Here is a 16,096-nt window from a genome sequence, read left to right as displayed (position 1 = left end):
TTTGGGTGAAAATAGTTTCATGTCAAATATATTATATATTATATATATATATATATATATATATATATATATATATATATATATATATATATATGCTCGATATTTTTTTAATGCACACATCAGTAAAGTGTCATCACCTGCAGGGCATTTCGGTTGGATGGAAGGCTAATCTATTCGTACTGTAGTGAGCAGCTTGTTCCAGATGAGCCGGGCTTGCACAGAATCGACCATGAGAAACCGTCACACAAAGTGTGAAGCGTGCCGGTGAGATTTCTTGCTGACTTGATCCTGACTTGTTGTGAAGTCAGGGCCGTCGGGAAGCTCGGGAATTTTTCCGGTGGGCCAGTCTTTCTTTTTTTTTTAATCAAGATCTTTATTGTGTTTTAACAAGTTCAAATGTACAACCTGCCCTCGCAGCCGCAGACAGCACAGAGCTAACGCTACCTGTCAGAGTACTGTCAACAGTAAGGGAAAGGTGGAGGAGCGTCTTTTGTGCTAAAAGCCTATAAAAACAGCCGTGGTGAGGAAGACAGAGGATAGATATTACATAAATAACATAATAATACATAAAAACAAACAATGAAAACTAAAAGAACAACGTTCCATATAGACATGAACATTTCCCCACCTTCAGCGTGAGGCAGCGTGATCGACCAGCAGTCTACTTGATGCCTGCCATCATGTGGATCCACCAGTTGGCCTGCACGGTCCAGCCCTTCTGCTCACACACTGAGATCTGGTGGAGGAAATGCTCCTTGGCCTCCGCCTCACCCTGTTCCTCCTGGAGCGCCTCCCGCAGGTAGCGCATGTCCTCTGCAGCGCTCAGCTCTGGGATGCCCGTCAGCAGCATGAGGGAAAAGAGAGTGATCAGCAGGCGAGAGTGCGAGCGCAGGGAGAGGTACGCTTTGGTGCAAGTCTCCTAGTATGAGTAGGTGAGACAGACGAGAGACGGAGCGGAGGACAGAGAGAAAACACAAGAAAATGAGGACAAAAGATAACAGGAAATATCTACAACACATTTACACTATGCACATACACGTGCACAGTGGACTCACTTGTCCATTCACTTAAGCAAACACATGAAGTTATGCTCTACAGAAAGATGATTGAAAACATGCATCTATTTCAATCTAATCGTATAATAATCTTAAAAACAGCAAACGCACGGTCTTCATCAGCTGACACCAAAGGAAGAAAGAGACACTGAAGCATCTAACTTTATGTAAAATAGTAAAAGAGTAACTCAACACCAGGCTGAAAAGCAGTGTTTTGCTGCCGGTTTCATCTCTGAGCAGTTTGTTTTCAGTCAATCCTACATACACCATCAGATGTGTAGTCCCCAACAAATGCAGCATTTACTCCTGTTTTACAGTGTTTGATACAATCTACAGTGCCCAGCTGTTTTAGAAATTACTGAGCCTCACTATACTGCTATATGACTTGTTTAGAAAGGTGTTAATGTATGCCTTCAATAAGAACCGATGGGTTTGAGGCTGGGAGCCACAGACAGGGTTAGGTAGGGAAGTTGGGAAGCACTGACAGACAAACTAACACATTGTTAGATTTAGTATTTTCATTGGATTTGTTCAAATATAACACAGCTCTAGCCTTATCTTTGAATGAAAGTATCAGTTTAATGAAACACAACCACACACATAATCAGGTCTTCTCACCTTGAACCGCTGAAAGTAGAGGCTGTTGCGCCCTTTGTCCCTGCCCATGACATACAGGAAGTCAGGCGTGAAGACGAATGGTACACGCTCCCTGCTCACGCCAAGGAAGTGCTTCCTGTTACCCAGGATGTGACCGAAGTCGATGTGAAACAGGTTCCCTGAGAGGCCCAGGAAATACAACAGCATTTAAGTTCTGGTTTCCTAGTTCAGTGTTTAGTTCATTCATCTTCTCCATCATTCAGTCACTCTCCCAGAGTCACAGATTCACATTATCTGGGTTGGTGACATGTGCACACATGCAGACAGGTTTACTCAACTCAGTTCTACTAATATATAGTCAGACACTTGTGGTGCATACAGTACCTTGGTCTGTGATCATGATGTTGTCATTGTGTCGATCTCCTATACCCAGTACGTACGTGGCCACACAGTAACCAGCGCAGGACTTCACAAATGTCTCCGTAGTCTGGTAGTGCTGTAGTCAGAGGAGATCACAGCATTGGAAGCCCACATGTAAAACTACAGTTCTCAACATGTTTAATATTTTATAGAATTAAAGAATTTGAAATCAAAGGAAGACATGTCAACTGGTCTACACTCCTAATTCAGACAAGCTGTCAAAAATGTCTCATTGGTAGGTGAAATCTACCCTCAGCCAACTCAACAACCCCACTCTCACCATTGATGGCACCACTGTCCCCCCTCTCCTCCCAGGCACGCAACCTTGGTGTGACATTTGATCCCACCCTCTCCCTTGAGTCCCACATCTGCCAAGTTGTCAAAATCTCCTTCTACCACCTGCGCAATATTGCCAAGATCAGACCCTCTCTCACACACCCTGCTGCCGAGAGGCTCATCCACGCCTTCATCTCCTCCCGCCTCGACTACTGCAACTCTCTCCTCTACGGCATCAGCATCACCTCCATCAATAAACTCCAACTGGTCCAGAACGCAGCTGCCCGACTCCTCACTCACACCAAATCCTGGCATCACATCACCCCAGTCCTCTCTGACCTCCACTGGCTCCCTGTTTTTCACCGGATCACCTACAAAACCCTGACACTCACCTACAAAGCCCTCCACCAACTGGCTAGCCCTTACCTCTCTGACCTCCTCTCACCCTACCAACCCTCACGGTCCCTCAGATCCACTTCAGCTGGTCTCCTCTACACCCCCAAGTCCAACCTCTGCAGCTTTGTGGACAGAGTATTCTCCAGGGGGGGGCAGCTCCCAAGCTTTGGAACTCCCTCCCAAAACTCATCAGAGACTCCGATTCCCTCTCACTATTTCAGTCCCGCCTCAAGACCCATCTCTTCTCCTCTGCCTACTCCTAGCCCCCCCACCCTTACCCATTATTCTGTGTGTGTGTATGAGTGTGCGCCTGTGTGTGTCGTTTGCTGTTTGTCTCACACCGCTTCCCGTTTATATTGTTAAGCATCTTTGAGTTCCAGAAAAGCGCTATATAAGTTGAAGTTATTATTATTAATAATAATAATATTATTTGTATTATTATTAATAATAATAAAAGTTAAAGTATGTTACAGACGGGACATCTAGAGACAAGATGTGTCCACTGAAAAATAATATTTCACTTTATGAGCAGTCAGATAAAGGAATGTGTGTGAATGTGGGCAGCAGCGTGTCATTCAGCACCTCTTCAATACCAAGGCCTGAATGGAGCATGCTTTTTCATTGGTAAAGTAATATTAAAAGTTAATTTGGGTCCAAATCTTGTAGAAAACCTGGCTGTGAATTTGGTCCATATTACTTACTATTTCCTGGAGTGGACATTTAGACTTGAGCCATTCAAACAGAGCATCGTTTCTGAAGGCGCCCGTCGTTCCTCCGTGGCTCCTCTGGACTGAAGCGATGGTCACTGCATTCCTCACGATCTCTATCATACCTGTTGAGGACATTCACTCTGTTTATTTGTTCATCTCACCCTCCTGGAAGTTCTACATGTTAACAGAACAGTGGAGTTGGCTTTGCTGTGCTTGTACATTAAGCATACTTGTTCTTGCTTACCTCTTTATCTCTTAATATGTTCTAACATCCTTCGCCGTCCTAACGGCGTAACTAACCAAAGAAGCTCAACCAATCTGGGGCGGAGAGGGGAAAAACCCTAACCAGGACTTTTGAGCGGTTCACCAAAACCCACCTGGAGACACACCAGGTGGAGACACACCACCCATCGTGGTGGCGATGTGAAGTCATGTGACCGTGGTGTAGTTTGTTTATAGCCTAACGTTAGTTTTTTACTTTTGGCGATTGCATTCATAAAAATAGTGTCATTTGTGAAGATTATCAAAACATGTCAGTATCATCAGCGTATCAGAGCTTATTCTCTACAATGATCCAAAACCCAATCTTAGTGGAGGGAACCAGGGAGATGATCACTTCCTCTTGGACTACACAAATATGTCATCCCTGCTGCACTCTATTAGATAATAAACTTTAAGAAGCATAAACACCTATACAATGTTATATAATGATATCTTGTATGATTGTGTGCTGCACGGTGGGGCAGCGGTTAGCACTGTCGCCTCACAGCTAGAAGGTCACAGATTGGAACCCGGCTTGTGTTGCTTCTGTGGTGCATGTTCTCCCCGTGTTAGCGTGGGTTTTCTCTCACTCTAAATGTCCCGTAGGTGTGAATGTGAGCGTGAATGGTTGTCTGTCTCTATGTGTCAGCCCTGTGATAGTCTGAAGACCTATCCAGGGTGTACCCCACCTTCACCAAATGTCAGCTGGGATCGGCTCCAGCCCCCCCACGACCCCGAATGCTATAAGCGGTTACAGATAATGGATGGATGGATATACAGTAATAGAGCTTTACATTGGGGCAGATCAGATTCTTTGGTGATTTTAGAACTGTAGTTGTGAGGTGAACAGATTATCTGCCTATTCATATACAGTCCTCTATAACACCATATTACACACAAGCAACTAGTATCAACAAAAACTGAATTAACAAGTAACGTAACTGATATTTGTTGAAGTTGATTTGTAGTATTTAAGAGTAAGAATACAAAGTGGACAGTGCAGCAATAAGCACAGCAGAACTAGAATGAATTTCAGTAGCTTGTCTTTCTTCATTGAATCCTTCTGTGAGGCCTGTAAGGTCTGAGATAAATACTTTAGTTAGTTCAGATATCTCCATTCCACAACATCTCCAAATACTCATGCTAGTTGCATTAACTGTGGCCAAGAAAACCATATTACTCAACTGGTAAGACAGAACAAAATGATCAGTAAACCATAGGTTCAATCTGCTAACCGACCACTCTAACTTAGAACAACTCACATCAACCCTAAAGGACCATTTGACCTCGTTCTTAACACCTGGTCTTCTCTCCTGCTGTACATTCAGAGCTGATTCCCCTCTACACCATCCCACACAGATTTGATCAAATACAATAACTCAAAATAACCCACAATGTACCTCCTCAACATTGCCAATCATGACAGGTCCCCCCTCACTTTATTTTAATGAAGGCCAACATAATAAATAAATGACAGATTCAGTGTTTTTGGAGAGACCTTCACGTTGGTAAATCAAATGGTAAGGCTTTATTTATGGGTCTATATTTTCTAAACTATGTTATATGGTACTGACAACAGACAAGACTTCACGTTATATCAAGTAGTAGTTAATTAAACGTTTTGACTTAACAGAAGACAGAAGAAACTTGAATAAATGGATAATAAATGGAAGAATGACCTATGTTGTGTCCTGTGGAGATGCAGCCATACGGAATGAGGTTTAGGTCCAGAGATTTCTCCTGCCAGATAGAGTCCATCACCACCAGCGCCTAAACAGGAAGATACACAGACTCAAGTATATTCAATTCAATTCAATTCAATTCAATTTATTTTTGTCTAGCGTCAAATCACAACAGAAGTTATCTCAAGACGCTCTAGTATATTCACCAACATAAAATATCAACATGATTTTTTCAGTAAGATGAATAATTACGGGGGACCTGACCTGAATGATCAGCATGTCCTGTCTGAGGTCGTCTCCCTGTTTGAAGATGATCCCGACAGGTGTAACAGAGGTGGGCGACGGCATGGCAGAGAACTCCAGCCACAGTGGCTTCTTCTTAGACGCCATCACCTTACATTTGTCCAGCTGGACAAGACGGACACAAAGACAACTGATTTCTTTATGTAGAGCTTGACAGTTCTTAGCTTTTGCTTTATTTTGTTCTGCCCAGAAGTGGCCAAAAAATCAATTACTGCCAGTTTAAGAATGACAAAAGAAATCTTCTTTTCACATCCACATTTCACATTTCAATTCTTTTATATAATGAGTGAGTCATTATATACAGTATGTGAACACTGGTCAAAAAGAGGGCTGTTGGGGCATTAGGATGAACACACACAGAAAGGAGGACTAAACATGCCAGAAAAAGATCATAAATAAACACAAAGAACATGTTGGTGGTAACGCTTTAGATTACAGCCCACAACGTACCGCCTAATCCCTCTGGAGCTACGGTGTAATCTTTTGTACAAAATTCAGCACTTTGTGTCAGTATAATGTCCCACGGCACCCCGGTGTGGCTGGCCCAGACTTCCTCCATCCACCTGTTTATTTTTGGCCAGGCCGCCAGACTCTCAAAGTTTGGGGTTAATTTATGGCATTATTTGGTGTCTTTTAATGTATATGTTATTGGTCACATGGTTGAGCCAAACGTTTTCCTGTTGTAGTCGTGCTCCCTTAGAAAGACGGCCAGTTAGCTTCTTCTATTACTGTGTACTCGTATGCCTTTGCACTGTTGCTCCATACAGTCTGTCAATCTCTGCAGGCATCAGATCAGTCATTTGAGTCCACAACAATTAGCATAAAACAGATACATTAATATTTGTATTAATATCTTTGGTCTTATCACCACAGTGGAGGAACATTTACATTACACCAATAAGTGGTCATTTTCAGATCCCAATATGGAACAACATGCACATACTATCTGGAAATCAACCCTTTGTTTGTAAGCAATGGAGTGAGAAAGGTATTTATGCTCTTCACATATTCGTCTCAAAAGGTTCATTAAGCTTTGAAGACCTACTGTAAGAGCGGTTTTGACGTCCCAAAGACTTAATTCTTCTTTTATCTACGTTTACACTCTGCTATTAAATGTTCTGGAGCTCCATTGGGGAAAAGGTTTTGAGGTCCACTCAGTCATTAATTGGATCTCTGATTCCCCTTCAGAGGACTTGTGTCTATGATTCATCTATCAGATGTAAGAAACCGAGAAGATTTGACCTCGGAGGAAAACACAATTGATTAGGATGCAGTTTGGGACGATATTTCAACTGTTCCAAGAACCCAAACCACCAGTTGATCCATTTCAACGTGTGTCATAGTAGGACATATCGGACCCCTCAGAGGAAATACATCCCTACAGACCATTCCCAACCCTTCCTGCTCTTTCTGCCAGAGGGACTTTTCACACCCTCGGATAGTTACTCTATCAGAGACAGGTCTGTATTGAATGAACGGTGTCAATAAAAAAATCCATCCCAAAAAATATATTTGAGATTTTAGTGAATTTGTGGAACTTTGAATGCTGTTTTATCGTCACACTTTTCTCATTTTTAAATCTTTTTTATTTCAGTTTTCCTGCAGATGTTTACTTGTTACTTTCTGATAAGTCACCCTTTATGAAGGGTTTATAGGTATTATTTAAAGAGGTTCTGCACACTTCAATGTGTTTTTGAGGTGTAAACTAAATGATATGACTTTACTGTGATGAAACACATCAATGCTGGTGTTAAAAAGGTGAACAACACCTGACAACACACAATGTAGTTTACCTGTTTGTTGGTAATCAGTTCATCCCAAATGTGCAGGTTATTTCTCAGTAGGTCATACATACCCTGTAATAATAGAATAGGTACCCAGTAGTTGAATAATAACTACAGTATACGTTCTTTGTAAGACCCCCCTTATTCCATAAGATCCCTTCTTCGTTCCAGAAACTACATACAGTATACAGTACATATCTTCATACAGTACATATACTGTATGAAGGTACTGGTACCTACACCAGTACCTTCATACAGTATATATACTGGTAGGTACTGTACTGGTACACCGTTCTCCTGACAGCCCGGACACACCAGGAACGTCAGGAGCGCGTGGCGGCTGCGTACCTGTTGTTTTTTATTTCGGCATCCGTGTTAACAGGTTAGAGCAGCCACACTGCCCACGTGAGACGCGCGTCTCAGCTGCGTCTCTTCTAGAGAATATAGGTCTCGCCTATTTTTGATGCGTGCCGCGCCCGTCTCACAGCAGTAACAGACAGTGAAAGTGATGTATTGACTGTATATTGATATCATATCAGCAAGATTACTACAGTTTCGATGTCTATCTGTAGAATATGTTACCGAGATGAAAAAAAAGTAAAAACTTACTTTTAAATCAACACTTCCTGCTTTCATTTCAAAATAAAAGCCCTTAAACATTTTTTCTGTGGACATAATTCCTTCATTTGTTAACACAAGGCTTTTATTCTGAAATATGAGCAGTCAGTGCTGTGGAACACGCAGTGACTTGGAGAGCTCCATGAATGAATATAGTACGGAGTTTTAATTGTGGATTATTACTATTATTTACAAATTACCACACGTTTCTTTCTCGGTCTAAAATAAATATAGATGATGTTTATAATTAAATGAAATGGCCATTAAAAGGCAAACTATGTAGAAAGAAAGGGCTGACAGCAGCAACTGCAGCAGCAGAAACGCAGCAGACACGTAGCTGAAATGCAGCTGATGTGAATGCCCGACACGTGAATCACGCAGCCACCACGCCAGGCAGCCGCCACGCAATCTTGACGTTCCTGGTATGCCTGACGCTTTACTCCAGAGTAATTACGCGGTGCGCTGTGGGCTTTAATGTAAAGCGTTACCAACATTTTTAATACACACACACACACAAACACACAAACAGCATTAGCGAGGCTTACCAAAATCCGTCCAGCTTTGATTCGGGGGTCAAAGGGCAGCAGGAACTCATCTGGCAGATTACAGTTTCTAAGAAGCTCTTGAAGCTTGAGGGGAGCTGAAACAACAGAAACACACGTTACTTCACCAGTAATGAGAAAAAAAAGACTCAAAGACACTATGCAGATTAGTTTAGTGATGCACCAAATGGCAGAATAGGGGGATTGGATCTCTTTGAGATGCTGTTGCAATTTCTTCTGGTGAGTTGCTGCATTTCCACAGCTCATTAACATGTACTGCACATGCACTCTGACACCAAGTAAACCATTATAGTTATGTTTAGGAAAAACGACATGGTTGTGATTAAAACTACGATGTTTGTACAGTGAAAATGTGGCGTGACGTTTTGAACACGGGACACAAGCAGCGGTCTCCTGGATGAAAGCCTGTTCGCTGGACCATCCACCTCCCCTCTCACACGCCCGGTGTGTCTCTTTCGCTCTTTAAACTACGTCACCACACTACCGGCACACTTTTGACTTTATCATTCTGTAAAAGTATAAATATAGTGCTACTCCATAAGAATGTCTTTCTTAGATGTGTCTCACTTGTAGGAGTAAGGTCGGTTTTGTCGGGGTACAGTTCTTTAATCGCTATAGCAGCCTCCTGTAGGGCCTCCACAGCCTGGACCTGCTGCCTGAAGCTGTGGAGCTGGGCTTGACCACAGCCCAGCAGGTAGGCCTCCAGAATCACAGCCATGCGCTGGCGGAAGTACAGACACCCGGCCACCTCGCTGCGGACGTACCAGAAGAAGAAGTGGCCGATTCTCTTGCTCTGCAGTGAAGGAGGAGACAGTGGAGGGGAGGTGAGTGACAGATGTCTGTCTGTCTGTCTGTCTGTCTGTCAGTCTGACTGTCTGTCTGTCTGTCTCTGTGATAGAGTCAGTCAGGAGACATTACAGGTGTGTAGTTGAGATCAAAATGAAGGCTGAGTTAGAAGATGGGTGTGGTTCAAACAAGGGTAGCAGCAGTAGGTGGTAGGAAGTAGGGAAGAGGCCATTGCCCCCCCCCGCCCCCTTTACGCCCCTGGCCTGATTTGGCATTGCGGCTGGTCTGATCCCATCAAAGATGGGTCTCTAGTTTACAATGAAACTGATAAATAAATGTTTTCCCCAATTTTTACTTGGTGCTCAATCTCCAACTGTGTGGAACTGATACCATCTTTAAACCTCCACCAAAAATAACAAATTATTAATAATAATGTTCTTTTTCTGCACCACTAACATTCTTATATACTAGTATAGTAGGATATGTGCTGTGTTGTGTACACTGAATATTAGGATGCTGCATGACTCACCCGCAGAGCTCTTTGGATGAGGAACCGAGCGAGGAAACTGTCGTGGTAAGGCTCGACTTTGAGGGTCTGAGTGAATATACAGGACAGAGAACAACTGATAGTGATGTCACCAATCTACAGCGTAGTACAGGGGTCAGCAGATACAGAACAACTGATAGTGATGTCACCAATCTACAGCGTAGTACAGGGGTCAGCAGATACAGAACAACTGATAGTGATGTCACCAATCTACAGCATAGTACAGGGGTCAGCTACTGTAACGTGGTAACTTTGGTTCAGCTTCTTAACTAATGGCACACTAGTAATAAGAGCACAGTGGATCTGGGCCCGTGGGCCCCTGGGCGTCTGGGCGTCTGGGGCCCTGGTGCAGCTGCCGGCTTTGCCCCGTTTCTGTTGGTAATTGCCGTTTTTTTAGCTGAGTTATTGAATTATTGATTATCTACTGAATTATGTCACAATTAATTAGCTTGGATTTTAATTGTTTATTTCAATATAGGTGTGGATCTAAATCTGTACTAACTTAGCAGTGGTGTTTTTGCACTGGGTTGTATAATATTCGTAGAAAAGTACCTTCAAATCTTTTGTTATTGTCACAGTTCATCCACACACACACACACACACACACACATACAGACACACACAAACACACAAACACACACACACACACACACACACGCACACACACACACACACACACACACACACACACACACACACACACACACACACACACACACACACACTTTGTTCCTCCACACACACACTTTGTTCCTCTAGATACAAACACATACCTGCACCAGCTGCAGCAAATACTTCAGTACATCATCGTTGGACAGGCTCTCCAGTCTCTGGACTGCTAGTCTCCTGACCGTCACATCAGCAAAGTCCATGCTTAACAGCTCCAGGGCCACGGTTACATCCAGTTCTCCAGCATCCCAGTTCCCCAGCAGCCAGTGGACATCCTCAACCACTCTGCGGTTCATCCAGTCAACATTGCGCAGGTAATGGGGTAGATTTGAGGCGTAGCGGATGCTCTCCTCCCGGAACCTTTTGAGGCAAGGCCCCTTGGTGCTGGTGACTGCAGATGGGGTTCTGAGAGTCACAGTGTCACTCAGTGAGTCCTGGAGAGATTTCCCCTGCAGAGAGGGAGACTGTGGTCTGGGTAAGGTGGACGGGGGTGAGGAGGAGGAGGAGGAGGAGGAGAGTGCAGTAGACTTGGTCAGGGTGAGGCTGGAGGCGGGATTGCCGGAGCATTCAGAGGGGCTGATGCTGTTTGGCAGAACCACAGGGAAGCTGTAGCGGTCGAGGAGGAAGCTGATAGCCATGGAGTCAGCTATGTCTGGGTTAGTAGCACAGGACAGTTTGTCTGCCTGGTAGGTGTTGACCTCTTCCTCCAGGTCAGGGTACGACCACATGTGCATAGTGTAGGGTCCCTGGCTGAGGACAGACCTGCAGGGACCAACACGTGCACAATTTGAAAAGATTTGTTAATAACTTGTGATAGGCCAATGCTGTGTTATGATCCTTTCAGAACAATATGTTAAGACCATGGTTGTGATATCATTTTTATAGTCTGGATATTTTTTAGAAATACTCAATTATCAATCCAACGCAGCTGGATTTGTTTTAGATATATAAAGTGTTACCGACAGCTGTGAATACTAACAGTAGGCATGTTGGGTGTTTACCTACCTAATGATAGTGTTGGGGGAGTGTCTCTGGAGGGAGGACTGAAGGGACGGACTGTCTACCAACCTGTCTACCAACCTGTCTAGCTACCTGTCTACCTACCTAATGATAGTGTTGGGGGAGTGTCTTTGGAGGGACAGACTGTCAGTGCTGATGATTTGGAGACTTTCTCTCTAGAATTAGGGACTTCTGGAGCTAGTGCTGCTTGCTGCTTTCATTGAAGGAGAGTTGGCATCACTGGGCTGGTTAATAGGTCGGATTATGTTTTTAAATCTAGTGTACTCTTGTTATAGTTTCTCAACATGACCGACCCTAGCTTTAAGATAAAAGATACAGTAGGAAATTAAATCTACAAGTAGCTCTTCAATCAGCTACAGGGAAATTTCATTTTACCGTGTTTTACCTTTTTGACATTAAACACTGAAAAATACATCACAAATGTCATTGTAATTGATATTAAAAACCTGACCTGTGATCAATGAGGAGAAGATTGACAAAGTAGAGCACCTTCCCCTTCCCTTTCTGCAGATCTGGTGCTTTATTGACTGATGGCGATGGCGTCTTCGGGTCTTTGGCTACTGGGGGGATGTCGCCAGCGTTAATAGTGAAACCCAGCTTGGCTCCACGTGGCAGATCCCTGAGGAGAACATCAAATTCCAGCCACTCGTTCAACAGCACTTCATCTGTGAAGGCCTTAGGAAGGGAGGACACTGACGAGAGAACCTTGTTACCATAAAGTATGGAGGCTTTTACATAAACCGACTGAGGGCATTTGCTTGGAAGTTTTGGGATGTCAAAGCCAAGCAATTTGACACGGAGTCTTCTGTTGCAGTCCCACAATGATATCATGAAGATGTCATCCAAATCCTTCCCTTCGAGGCGGAGATCATCATGGGAGCTGAACTGGCCACTTGAAGCATCAACAAGCGGCCAGTCCACAAACTTGACAGTCTCATCGACGAGCTGCGCCAGAGGGACCACAGAGAGGTGGAGGTCTTGGTTGGTTTTCAGGCAGTGTCGAACCCAGAGGAAATCACTCAGGGGGTAGTCTCCAGATAAAAACTCCTCCCTGCCAGAGACTTTCAACACCAGACTATCAGAAGAGTCAGAAGCAAGCCCCTGGTCTGCCGCCACCCTTCTGAACACTTGATGAAGAACATCTGGTGTTGTACTGAAGTCTACCTGTATGCTGAAGCTGATCTTGTTCATGTAATGGAGGGTGACAGGGAGCTTTCTCTTCAGCTGGACCTGAAGCTCCTCTGGGATGGGGGCACGTGTTACCCAAGGCTCTGTGGCATACAACTCGGCATCCCGACTCCTTAGCTCTTGTCTTCTCGGAGATGCCAGTTTCCTGCGGGTGAATGTGAGCTCACCGAGTCTGTCAGACGCTTCTTTCTCCAGGTCGTGTCCAATCAGGAAAGCCAGACACTGCTGTTGTTTCTTCTTCTCCTCTGAATCCACCGCCAGCAGCGGTTTCACCACTATGTGTGCCAACAGACGGCCAGTCTCGTCACATGACCATGGGATATCTAACGTCCTGATAACCTGACAGTCATCGTAGGCCTCGTACCAGTCGTCCCCTCTGGCATATAGCAGGGTGTATTTCTCTGGGTCCAACACTGCCACTAGGTCTGGATGGCAATTCTGTTCCTGTGCCTGAAGGCAAACAGAAAAACATTTGACACATGTTGAGGGTTGCAGGTTGATTATCTATTTCAACAAACAGTCTACAGACACACTAGCAGCTCTGAGAGGTCATAGAGGTCCTAAACTGTAGATAGCATATAGCACAGTGGTGGTTTAAGCTGAGTGCTATGATAATGCTGACATGCTGATGTTTAGCAGGTATAATGTTTACCATGTTCTCCACCTTGTGTAGCATATTGTGGGAGCGTCTTTAGTTTTGCAGGTATTTGGTGAGAGACCAAAGTATTAGACTAATTAAAATGTTGACCTGATTATGGATTAAATAAAAAAGTCAGAGGATCACCAAAGTTATTACAACTCCATCCTGAAGGCAACACAGACGTGTGAACCAAACTTCAAGGAAATCTATTCAGCAGTTGTCAAGACATTTCACTAAAAAACACAAATGTGAACGTCATGGTGGCGCTACAGAAAGTCAAGGGATCACTAAAGTCAATAAAGGGCACCATGAATTAGCAATTTCAAGACAATCCAACCAGTAGTTGTAGTGGAATTGCTGAAGTACTATACTTAATTACAGATGTGAGGTACTTAACTTTAGTATTTCAATTCTGTGCTTTCTTCTTTCTTTCTTCTTCTTTCTACTTCTCCTCCACTACATCTCAGAGGTAAATATTGTTCATTGATCTGACAGCGTTAGTTACTGTTCAGATGATAAGGTTGGTAGGTAAAACCAGGTATCTTCAGATGTGTTGATGTTAGATGTTTGTGATAAACTGAAGGATGAAGAGTAAATCCTCCTCTTCGTCCTTCTGAAGCTAAATAAACTCTTTAAAAAGCCTCACGGATCAGCTGGAAGATGCATCGTCACAAAGCTGAAAACATTAGAGATACGTGCTTCTCACAGGACAGCAACGCTACAAACACATGATGATCTTATTGACCATGATGCATTGCTGCAGATTAAACTAGCCAACAGGATATAGAGGAGTTAAAATGCAACATGCACATTAATGCAGCAGTAATATGAACACAGATAGATAATAACACAACACTGACAGGAACATTTTACTGACGCAGCAGTACTACTACTGGAGAATACTTTAACTACGTTTAGCTGATAATACTTATACTTCAATAAGGTTTTGAATGCAGGACTTTTACTTGTGGGGGAGTGTTTTCACAGTGTGGTATTAGTACCTTTACTGAAGTAAAGGATATAAATCTTTTTGTTTGAACAACGTGAACAGGTCAATATGTGTGTCTTAGCAAAGTACTTATCTATAGAAGTGCAGAATGTAGTCGGTTGCAGATACCAGCTATGAATGTGTATATACTGAAAAAGAAAATACTCAGAAAAAGAACAAACAGACCATCCAGTAGGGTTCAGTTTACCTGCATACAGATGCGTAGCCGCAGCTGGTAGACACTGCACTGCGCAGGGAGGATGACTGACACTGACTCGCAGTCCATATTGATGTTGTAATCTTCATCGCCAGGCGCCTGTGGTGGACCAGTTCCTGGCTGAAACTCACAGATAAACTTCAGGTTGTTCTCAGAGCAGCTTTGAGCTGGCGTCACAGATAGAAGGTCCACGACATCTAGACCGACAGCCTGATTCAGGAGCAAAGCTGAATCCATCGATACTCAGGAGAGCAAACCCTGAACCTAAATCTGTAACTCTGAATCGAACTGATCATCAGATCCGTCTCTGTGGCGGGATTCACAGGTTGTTAATAAGGCTCGTAGTAGAAAACAGACAGGTGCTGCTTGCTTTAGATCCTCAGGTGGAGTCTTTGGGAGGCTGTACCTGTTTGACTGTGCGTTCCCTTTTCTGGAACTTCCTCATTCTTTTATACCACAGAATAACAACAAAGCATTTACTGACACTGTACAGAGGTTCACTTCCTTGTTCCCTTTTTGCACTTTGATAACAAATGGCACAGTTAACAGGCCTGTGTAAATAATGTCCACTTTAAAACCAATACAACGCACCATGAAATGTATTTCCTTTGGTTGACCAGTTGAGATATGGTGATAATAACAATGAGGGAAGTGTTACTAATCTAATCCAGCAGGTCAGAAGGGAGCTGTGCTAATGTTTTACAGGAACACACCAAACCTGTTTGGCTTGTTTGGCTTGTTATTCTGTGGAGGCACTGCAGAATGGATAATAATGCACCTTAAACTCACCTGTCTTTTAATGAAAGGTGGAATGAGTGATATTTTATCGGGTCTTTGCACACAATTACTTTACTGTTACCTCACAGCTGCTGTAACTCTGTAACTCCGGTCTCTGAACCACCCACCGAGCTCTCTGCACTTTCTACTTTCCACTTTCTTACTATTCAGCACAACACTTTCCTTGTGACGGGGACAGAAAAGTAATTTGCATTTAACAAAGAGACATGTTAAACAATAAGGGCAAAAACAGCAGATTAAAACCAATAAAAACCATCCCGACATATAGTCTATTTCAAGTGGTTTACCTGGGACTTACAACCTGCCACTGGGATTAGTATAACCAGCGTCCAGCATACGGATTCTCTAGAAAAACCTGACCTGACCTCAGTTTATGCCAGATAATTTAAAAAATGCTGCAGAAATCCAAATGCTGCAAGTCAGAGTCATGTCATTGTTAACAGCATAAATCAGTGGTAAGCAATTCTTGTCTTATCCCTCAGAGTTGTTGTGCACACACTATTTTTCTAAATCCAATGAGGTCGGCCCTTTTCCCAACATGCATTACTTACTCCCATTACCGTTACATACCCCTCATT

General features: G+C 43.4%; 1 protein-coding gene across 2 annotated transcripts; it reads right to left on the bottom strand.

The window, feature by feature from the left end:
- Positions 1–265: 265 nt before the first annotated feature.
- Positions 266–15,212, bottom strand: si:rp71-17i16.5 (phosphatidylinositol 4,5-bisphosphate 3-kinase catalytic subunit gamma isoform). Of its 2 annotated transcripts, XM_037771717.1 has the most exons (13): positions 14,712–15,212; positions 12,139–13,325; positions 10,772–11,429; positions 9,981–10,046; positions 9,233–9,458; positions 8,648–8,742; positions 5,662–5,805; positions 5,395–5,485; positions 3,446–3,576; positions 2,037–2,148; positions 1,674–1,831; positions 629–919; positions 266–503 (listed from the first exon to the last, which is right to left on the bottom strand). In XM_037771717.1, exons 1-12 carry the CDS (start codon positions 14,955–14,957, stop codon positions 662–664), a joined length of 3,372 nt encoding a protein of 1,123 aa, XP_037627645.1. In that variant the 5' UTR covers positions 14,958–15,212; the 3' UTR covers positions 266–503; positions 629–661. The 2 variants fall into 2 exon arrangements, with proteins under 2 accessions (XP_037627645.1, XP_037627644.1); XM_037771716.1 differs by having other exon boundaries at positions 266–919; positions 14,712–15,211.
- Between the last annotated feature and the right edge of the window lie 884 nt (positions 15,213–16,096).

This window comes from Sebastes umbrosus, chromosome 6 (assembly GCF_015220745.1).
Source record: "Sebastes umbrosus isolate fSebUmb1 chromosome 6, fSebUmb1.pri, whole genome shotgun sequence".
In the NCBI taxonomy this organism is placed as follows: Eukaryota; Metazoa; Chordata; class Actinopteri; order Perciformes; family Sebastidae; genus Sebastes; species Sebastes umbrosus.
The sequence above is the reverse complement of the archived record's forward strand: the minus strand, read 5'-3'. Positions and strand labels throughout refer to the sequence as shown.

Coding starts and splice junctions, on each gene's coding strand:
- si:rp71-17i16.5 (XM_037771717.1), bottom strand. CDS start 14,957: ATGGATTCAGCTTTGCTCCTGAATCAGGCTGTCGGTCTAGATGTCGTG. Junction 5,486..5,661: donor AGGACATGCTGATCATTCAG/GTCAGGTCCCCC, acceptor CTTCCTGTTTAG/GCGCTGGTGGTGATGGACTC. Junction 920..1,673: donor TCTACTTTCAGCGGTTCAAG/GTGAGAAGACCT, acceptor TACTCATACTAG/GAGACTTGCACCAAAGCGTA.